This window comes from Carcharhinus amblyrhynchos, chromosome 13 (genome assembly GCF_965287045.1).
Source record: "Carcharhinus amblyrhynchos chromosome 13, sCarAmb.v2.hapA, whole genome shotgun sequence".
In the NCBI taxonomy this organism is placed as follows: Eukaryota; Metazoa; Chordata; class Chondrichthyes; order Carcharhiniformes; family Carcharhinidae; genus Carcharhinus; species Carcharhinus amblyrhynchos.
This window is the reverse complement of record NC_137336.1, coordinates 76,302,808-76,312,436: the sequence shown is the minus strand read 5'-3', so window position 1 is coordinate 76,312,436 and position 9,629 is coordinate 76,302,808. Positions and strand designations below refer to the sequence as shown.

General features: G+C 48.4%; 1 protein-coding gene across 1 annotated transcript; it reads left to right on the top strand.

Moving 5' to 3' along the window:
* The first annotated feature begins 405 nt into the window (after positions 1-405).
* On the top strand, positions 406-5,455 carry LOC145351596 (cystatin-B-like). Its single transcript, XM_080201181.1, has 3 exons — positions 406-501; positions 3,000-3,101; positions 4,485-5,455. The coding sequence occupies exons 1-3, from the start codon at positions 421-423 to the stop codon at positions 4,614-4,616; spliced, it is 315 nt and encodes a 104-aa protein (XP_080057307.1). The 5' UTR covers positions 406-420; the 3' UTR covers positions 4,617-5,455.
* The last annotated feature ends 4,174 nt before the right edge of the window (positions 5,456-9,629 follow it).

Here is a 9,629-nt window from a genome sequence, read left to right as displayed (position 1 = left end):
AGAGAGAGAGAGAGAGAGAGGTGTAGTGAAGAGGGATCAAGTGGAGAGAGAGTAAGAGTGTGGAAGAAAGGGAGAAAAGGAAAAAGTGAGGGAGGATTAGAAATGGGAAGAAGGGGAGAGGAGGGTGGATGAGTGAGGAGGAGGAGAGTGAGTGATGCAGGAATTCAAGTGATTAAAGCAGGGAGTGAGGCAGCAGCAGCAAACATGAATTAGCACCACCCAATCATTCCAGTTCAGCGGCATTGAACAAAGACCGAAGACTGAGGGTGGAGCCAGACCAAAAGAGAGATCTCCTTCATGAACAGAAACATCACTGAGGGGTGGAGCAAAGAGGGAGCAAACTTTAAAAATGCGGAACACTCTGTAGAGGGAAAGAGAGAGCCCAAAAAAAGGGAGAGAGGGGAACCAGAGACAGTAACAATGGCAACACAGCAAGCTTTGGGTGGTTTGGACACTCATTCAGTAGCAGTCAGCAGTGAAATTCAGGCCATGGTCAGATCAGTGAGTGTTTAACTTTCAATAACCTCTTTATTACCTAAGCGAACGAATGAGCAGAACCCTCTCAGTACTGAGAGTATGGCACTCCCCCAGCACTGACCCTCTGACAGTGCAGCACTCCCTCAGCACTGAGCCTCTGACAGTGCGGCACTCCCTCAGCACTGACCCTCTGACAGTGCGGCACTCCCTCAGCACTGACCCTCTGACAGTGCGGCGCTCCCTCAGCACTGACCCTCTGACAGTGCGGCGCTCCCTCAGTACTGACCCTCTGACAGTGCGGCGCTCCCCCAGCACTGACCCTCTGACAGTGCGGCGCTCCCTCAGTACTGACCCTCTGACAGTGCGGTGCTCCCTCAGCACTGACCCTCTGACAGTGCGGCGCTCCCTCAGTACTGACCATCTGACAGTGCGGCGCTCCCTCAGTACTGACCCTCTGACAGTGCGGCGCTCCCCCAGCACTGACCCTCTGACAGTGCGGCGGTCCCTCAGCACTGACCCTCTGACAGTGCAGCACTCCCCCAGCACTGACCCTCTGACAGTGCGGCACTCCCTCAGCACTGACCCTCTGACAGTGCGGCATTCCCTCAGCACTGACCCTCTGACAGTGCGGCACTCCCTCAGCACTGACCCTCTGACAGTGCGGCGCTCCCTCAGCACTGACCCTCTGACAGTGTGGCGCTCCCTCAGCACTGACCCTCTGACAGTGCGGCACTCCCTCAGCACTGACCCTCTGACAGTGCGGCACTCCCTCAGTACTGACCCTCTGACAGTGCGGCACTCCCCAGCACTGACCATCTGACAGTGCGGGACTCCCTCAGCACTGACCCTCTGACAGTGCAGCACTCCCTCAGCACTGACCGTCTGACAGTGCGGCACTCCCTCAGTACTGACCCTCTGACAGTGCGGCACTCCCCAGCACTGACCATCTGACAGTGCGGGACTCCCTCAGCACTGACCCTCTGACAGTGCAGCACTCCCTCAGCACTGACCTTCTGACAGTGCGGCACTCCCCAGCACTGACCCTCTGACAGTGCAGCACTCCCTCAGCACTGACCCTCTGACAGTGCAGCGCTCCCTCAGCACTGACCCTCTGACAGTGCGGCGCTCCCTCAGTACTGACCCTCTGACAGTGCAGCTCTCCCTCAGCACTGACCCTCTGACAGTGCGGCGCTCCCTCAGCACTGACCCTCTGACAGTGCGGCACTCCCTCAGCACTGGCCCTCTGACAGTGCAGCACTCCCTCAGCACTGACCCTCTGACAGTGCGGCACTCCCTCAGCACTGAGCCTCTGACAGTGCGGCGCTCCCTCAGCACTGACCTTCTGACAGTGTGGCGCTCCCTCAGTACTGATCCTCTGACAGTGCAGCACTCCCTCAGCACTGACCCTCTGACAGTGCAGCACTCCCTCAGCACTGACCCTCTGACAGTGCGGCACTCTCTCAGCACTGACCCTCTGACAGTGCGGCACTCTCTCAGTACTGACCCTCTGACAGTGCGGCACTCCCTCAGCACTGAACATAAGAACATAAGAACATAAGAAATAGGAGCAGGAGTAGGCCATCTAGCCCTTCGAGCCTGCCCCGCCATTCAATAAGATCATGGCTGATCTGTCGTGGCTCAGTTCCACTTTCCCGCCCTCTCCCCATAACCCTCAATCCCTTCTCTTATCAAAAACCCATCAACCCGCTTCTTAAAAATATTTAGCGAGGCAGCCTCCACCACTTCAACGGGCAGAGAATTCCAGAGATTCACCACCCTTTGAGTGAAGAAGTTCCTCCTCAACTCCGTTCTAAACCGCCTCCCCTTTATCTTGAGGCTGTGCCCCCTAGTCCTACTGTCTTTTTTGAGCGGGAAGAGTCTCTCCACCTCTATCCTATCCATCCCATTCATCATCTTATACGTCTCAATGAGATCTCCCCTCATTCTTCTAAACTCTAACGAGTACAAGCCTAGTTTATTCAGCCTCTCCTCATAGCTCAATCCCCTCAACTCCGGTATCAGCCTAGTAAACCTCCTCTGCACTCCCTCCAGGGCCAAAATATCCTTGCGCAGGTGCGGCGCCCAAAACTGCACACAGTACTCCAGCTGCGGCCTCACCAATGCCCTATACAGCTGCAGCAAGACCTCCCTACTTTTATATTCAATCCCCCTCGCTATGAAGGCCAGCATCCCATTCGCCTTCCTGACCACCTGCTGCACCTGCAAGCTGACCCTCTGACAGTGCAGCACTCCCTCAGCACTGACCCTCTGACAGTGCAGCGCTCCCCCAGCACTGACCCTCTGACAGTGCAGCACTCCCCCAGCACTGACCCTCTGACAGTGTGGCTCTCCCTCAGCACTGACCCTCTGACAGTGCAGCGCTCCCCCAGCACTGACCCTCTGACAGCGCAGCACTCCCCCAGCACTGACCCTCTGACAGTATGGCTCTCCCATAGCACTGACCAGCCCATGGTGCGGCAGTCCCTGTCTTTCTAACCCTTGTTTTTTTTTGTTGTTTCCAGCTCAAGCCTGCAGCTGAAAAGATGTTGAATAGAACATTTTCCGTATTTCATGCAATCTCATATCGCTCACAGATGGTCGCTGGCCAGGTTCATTTTGTGAAGGTACGTCAACAGATATAACATGCATTTATGCTGCAGTTTGATCAAAGGAAAATCATGCGGGATTCTCGGCATTTTACTCAGACAGAAAATTTGAGAAGAGCGAAAGGAATATCGGACACATTTGAAATAGCTTGTTTAAAGGCAGAAAGCTCAGTAAAATCTTAAGCCATGTTCTACAGATTTATGGAGGGGTTTCTAGAGTTTAGAATACAGGCTGCAGAAGGCATGGCAGACACCATTAGAAGTCTGGGACTGACAAGAGGCAGATTTGTGGGAGATCAAGACAAGAGGTTTGTGGAAATTTGGGGATATTACAAAGGTACAGAGGATTCTAGAGGCTGGAAGAGTTTACAGACATGGGAAGGGTTGTCCAGGCTGGAAGGGGTGAAGAGAAAGAGAGAATTTTGGCACTTTTGAGGAGTAACAGAGATAAGGTTGCAGGGGCTGGAGAGGGTACAGAGATAGGGAGGGTTGCAGGAACTGGAGGAGGTTACAGAGTTAGGGAGGGCTGTGAAGACAGGAGGACGTTACAGAGATAAGAGGGGCTGTAAGGATTGAGGGAGTTTACAGAGAGGGAGGTTTGTAGGAGTTGGAGGTTAGGTAGGGAAAGTTGTAGGGACTGGAGGAGAACAGATGGGAGTTTTCTAGGGCTTGGAGAAGGATACAGCGTTAGGTAGCACAGAGGGAGTGCTGCTCTGTCGAAGGGGTAGCACTGAGGGAGTGCTGCTCTGTCGAAGGGGTAGCACTGAGGGAGTGCTGCTCTGTCGAAGGGGTAGCACTGAGGGAGTGCTGCTCTGTCGAAGGGGTAGCACTGAGGGAGTGCTGCTCTGTCGAAGGGGTAGCACTGAGGGAGTGCTGCTCTGTCGAAGGGGTAGCACAGAGGGAGTGCTGTTCTGTCGAAGGGGTAGCACCGAGGGAGTGCTGCTCTGTCGAAGGGGTAGCACCGAGGGAGTGCTGCTCTGTCGAAGGGGTAGCACCGAGGGAGTGCTGCTCTGTCGAAGGGGTAGCACCGAGGGAGTGCTGCTCTGTCGAAGGGGTAGCACCGAGGGAGTGCTGCTCTGTCGAAGGGGTAGCACCGAGGGAGTGCTGCTCTGTCGAAGGGGTAGCACCGAGGGAGTGCTGCTCTGTCGAAGGGGTAGCACCGAGGGAGTGCTGCTCTGTCGAAGGGGTAGCACCGAGGGAGTGCTGCTCTGTCGAAGGGGTAGCACCGAGGGAGTGCTGCTCTGTCGAAGGGGTAGCACCGAGGGAGTGCTGCTCTGTCGAAGGGGTAGCACCGAGGGAGTGCTGCTCTGTCGAAGGGGTAGCACTGAGGGAGTGCTGCTCTGTCAAAGGGGTAGCACTGAGGGAGTGCTTATGAAAACTGATCGTCTCCCTTTTTTTAAGGTTGTTGTTGGTGATGGTGATGACTACATACATATTCGTGTGTTCGAGCCTCTGCCCCACACTTTTGGCCAGCCTTCATTGGAAAGCACTGAATCTGACAAGAAACTATTTGATGAGATTTCATATTTCTAGGGGGCCACACACCCAGGGTATCACCTGCTCCTCTCTCTGCTGAGAATGCTCTTTCAGAATAAGATCTGCATTTCAACTTTTGCTCCCGGTCACCATTCTCATAGCAGCTCACCCTTCAGACCCTTGTCCCACCGCCGCCTTGAACCTGATAGGCAATTCTATCTCCTTGAGAACACAGCAAAGGTGCCTACCTACCTACTTAAACATCCATTCCCTCCACCACTGATGTACATTAGCAGCTGTGTGTACCATTTACAAGATGCACTGCAGCAAATACCAAAGATCCCTTGACAGCAACTTCCAATCTGTAACTTCACCAAGGACAAGAGCACCAGATACATGAGAACACCATCACCTGCAAGTTCCCCTCGAACTCACTCACCACCCTGACTTGGAAATAACTTGCCGTTCCTTCACTGTGGCTGGGTCAAAATCCTGGAACTCCCTCCCTAACAGCACTGTACGTGTACCTACATCACGTAGATAATGATTCAAGAAGGCAGCTCACCACCAGCTTCTCAACGGCAATTAGGAATCTGCAATAAATTCTAGCTAGTGAAGTAACTACACCCCCAGAATGAATGATTCAGTCAAAAACCCTGTAGCTCTTTCAAATAAAATATCTCGACCAAACAAAAAGTGAACAGTGTGCTCATGGAATCTTGCTGTGTGTGAAGGTGTGTCAGTCCCCAAAGCAACAGAACTCGCTGAAAGGCATTTGGAGTTCTGAATAGAACATCCACCACTGTAAACTCTCCTGAAAAACCCTGCAAAGCGACTGAATGATTCAACTGCAATTGCATCTCACATGATTCAATAAAATCATTCTGAAACGTTTACTTGTTGCTGTTGACTCTTTTCATTTTGGGATTGGGCTAAATGGAGGGTGTAAGGGATGAAGTGGGGGAACATGAATTAACTTGGGTTTCTCACCCTGTCTGGGGCTGTTGCTTGGATGGTGTGAGTGTAAATATTCCATAGCTGGTCCACCACTTCTGGCAATGCCCAGCCTTTGAACTATTTGCCCTCCGAGACCTCTGACATGAATGAGGTTTCCAGCAGCAGGTCAGCTGAAGGGTGGGGGGATGGGGGGAATGTTAGATAAGAACATAAGAATTAGGAGCAGGAGTAGGCCATCTGGCCCCTCGAGCCTGCTCTGCCATTCGATAAGATCATGGCTGTTTTTGTGGACTCAGCTCCACTTATCCACCCGCTCACCATAACTCTTCATTCCTTACTGTTCAAAAATTTATCTATTCTTGCCTTAAAAACATTCAATGGAGTGGCCTCAACTGCTTCACTCTGCAGGGAATTCCACAGATTCACAACCCTTTGTGTGAAGAAGTTCCTCCTTAACTCGTTCCTAAATCTGCTTCCCCTTATTTTGAGGCCATGCCCCCCAGTTCTAGTTTCACCTGCCAGTGGAAACAACTTGTTTGATTTTATCTACTCCCTTCATAATCTTATACGTTTCTAAAAGATCTCCCCTCATTTTTCTGAATTCCAATATAGCCCCAGTCTTCTCAGTCTCTCCTCATAAGCCAACCTTCTAAACTCCGGAATCAACCTAGTGAATCTCCTCTGCACCCCCTCCAGTGTCAGTATATCCTTCCTCAAGTAAGGAGACCAAAACTGTACACAGTACTGTAGGTCTGGCCTCAATAGCACCTTATACAATTGAAACATAACCTTGCTGTTTTTAAACTCCATCCCTCTCGCAACAAAGGACAAAATTCCATTTGCCTTCTTAATTACCTGCTGCACCTGCAAATAAACTCTTTTGAGATTCTTGCACAGCAGCGTGTGCAATTTTTTACCACTTAAATAATAGTCCATTTTGCTGTCATTCATACCATAATGGATGACCTCACATTTACCAATATTGTACTCCATCTGCCAGATCCTCGCCCACTCACTTAGACTACATATATCTCTTTGCAGACTTTCAGTATCCTCTGCACACTTTGCTCTGCCACTCATTTTAGTATCATCTGCAAATTTTGACATATTATACTTGGTCCCCAACTCCAAATCATCTATATAAATTGTAAACAACTGTGGTCTCAACACTGATCATTGAGGCACACTGCTAATCACCGTTCGTCAACCAGAAAAACACCCCTTTACCCCCTCCCCATTCTTTCCTTTCTCTTAGTTAACCAATCCTCTATCCATGCTAATACATTATCTCTAACACTGTGCACCTTTATCTTATGTAGCAGACTCTGGTGAGGCATTTTTTTCAAATAAGTTCTGGAAATCCAGATGTACCACATCCACAGGTTCCCCATTTTCCGCCACACATGTAATGTTCTCAAAGAATTCCACCAAATTAGTCAAACATGACCTTCCCTTCATGAACCAATGTTGCGTCTTCCCAATGGACAATTTATATCCAGGTGTCTTGCTATTTCTTCCTTGATGATAGATTCAAGCATCTTCCTTACTACAGAAGTTATGCTAACCAGCCTATAATTACCCGATTGTCTACCTCTTTTAAATAGCGGCGTCACATTTGCTGCTTTCTAATTTGCGGGAACCACCCCAGAGTCCAGTGAATTTTGCTATTTCTCCTGATGTTAGTTTGGAGATGGAAATAGGTGGTCTAAGTGATTGCCTGAACGTGAGGTTGCAACCTTATCTTGGGATTAAGGAATTGAACAGACTGACATAATGTCAGACTGTTGCAATGGAGAGATATGGAGCTGGTAGCTAGTGAACAGAATTTGGGGCAGAGATTAAAAGCACTTTCTTCAGCCTTACCAATATTTAATAAGAGAAAATTTCTGCCTATTCAGTACAGGGTATTGGATAAGCAGTCAAACAATTTAACAGTGGAGGTGTTGGGTGGCGGTGGTGAGGTAGGTCTGGATATCCTCAGTGTTCAGGTATAAACTTGATGTGGAGATGCTGGCATTGCACTGGGGTGGGCACAGTAAGAAGCCCCACGACATAAGGTTAAAGTCCAACAGGTTTATTTGGAATCACAAGCTTTCAGAACACTGCTCCTTCATCAGGCGAGTGAGATATAAACTAACCTGTGACTTTGGATAGTGTCTCTGAGGGGTAGCAAGTTGATGAGAAATAGGAGGGAGCCAAGGATAGATCACTGTGGACACTAAAGATAATGGTGCAGGAACAGAAGCCATTGCAAGTGGCTGCAAATAGACAGATAAGAATGGAACCAGATGACAGAAGTCCCACACATTGGTACCAACAACACAGCTAAACAAAAAAATGAAGGCGAAAAAACAAATGCAGTAATCAGAGCACTCTCATGTGCTTGTGAGAGTAGGAATAAGAGGATTGATCAGATGAATGTGTAGCTGCAGAAATAGTGTACCAGAGAAGGGGTTGTTGAGGCATTTAGACCGGTTCAGGTGACTGTGGAACCTGTACAACCCAATGGGTTAGAGGTGGGCAAAGCTGGGACAAATAGCCTCGCGGGGAATTTTACTAGTTCCATTGAGGAGGTTTGAATTAGCATGGCGGGGGATAGGAACCAAAGGGTTGACTGAGATGGGTCAGATTCAGATTAGGAAATGGGAGATAGAACATTAGTTATCGATGTAGTCAGTGACTCGGAAAGACAACGAAACAAGGGTCCAGCAAAGGAAATTGGTGGGGTTTAGCTGTTTATACAAAACTGCGAAGAGTATTAGAAACAAGGCAGATGAACTAAGGGCACAGATAGACACATGGCAGCATGATGTTGTTGCTATGACCAAAACCTGGTTAAAGAGGGGCAAAATTGGCAGCCCAATATCCTTGGATATAGAGCTTTCAGGCTAGATAGAGTGGGTGATTAAAAAAGGAGGGGAGGGTAGCATTATTGGTTAAAGAATCAATTACAATTGTGAGAAGGGATGATTACTGTTATTGGACAACAAATTTTATGAAATTGGGCCCACAAAATGGAAGCAAACTAAAGCTATCCTCAAGAGCCCTCCACTAAAATTACAAAGTAACAGACACTGATCAGTAGGCAAGAGCATGCTTTTAGAATGCAAATGAGGGCTAGCACATAAGGGAAATTGGACAGGATGGCACCTACAGGAACTAAATTAAAGAACACATCCCCACCCCAACAAAATCAGCACTTCTAAACCAGTCAAAGAACCCATGGAGACACCTAAAATTAACACAGTTAAGGAAACGTCCCTGGCCCTTCAAGCCTCATGAGATCAATAACATACCTATGGTTCAAACCCCAGAGATTCTAGACCATTGATAACCAACCAGACAAAAACGATTAACACACACTTAAAACAATTGCTCCAACACTCGAAAACATCGAAACAGAATGGCTGAAGTCAAATACTGTAAATAAAGGATTAGCATTTGAAACGCGAAGTTCAGGTATAATTGTAGCCCATTGTGGGGGAGTCTTTACAGCGCTTTTGGGACAGTCCAATTGTATGTCCTGACTGTGCTTCTCCGTCGACGTAAAAAGAAAATAAAGCTGTGCCGTTATTGAACTTCACCCTGAGTCCGTAGTGGTCGTTTCGCCCACTCGCACTAACAATTACTAAACAGGTTAACAAATGAAGCTTTATGAGTTGATAAAAAGAGGACAGTCCCACTACTTGGATTCTGCTACAGGCTCCCAAATAGTGAGAGCTAGATAGAAGAACTTAGTTATAGACAAATTTCTGCATGTAGGAATAAAAGGACAATAACAGGAGAAGACTTTAACTTTCCCAATATTAACTGGGCTTCAAACAATATAAGGAGCATTGAGTGTGAAAAATCCATGTACCGTATCCAGGAAATATTTTTAAACACTATGTGACAAACCCAAAACAGGGGACGCAATTCTGGATTTAGTCTTGGGAAATGAAAATGGGCAAGTGGGTAAAATGACAGTAGGTGAACATATTGGGGAAAGTGACCACAATTCAGTTAGATTTAGCATTGTTATGGAAAAGGACAGAGATAAATCAGGAATAAGTATTTTAAACTGGGGGAACAGCAAATTTTACAAAACTGAGAACTGATTTTCCTGAGGTGGAC

Coding starts and splice junctions, on each gene's coding strand:
- LOC145351596 (XM_080201181.1), top strand. CDS start 421: ATGGCAACACAGCAAGCTTTGGGTGGTTTGGACACTCATTCAGTAGCA. Junction 502..2,999: donor TTCAGGCCATGGTCAGATCA/GTGAGTGTTTAA, acceptor TGTTGTTTCCAG/CTCAAGCCTGCAGCTGAAAA. Junction 3,102..4,484: donor GCCAGGTTCATTTTGTGAAG/GTACGTCAACAG, acceptor CCTTTTTTTAAG/GTTGTTGTTGGTGATGGTGA.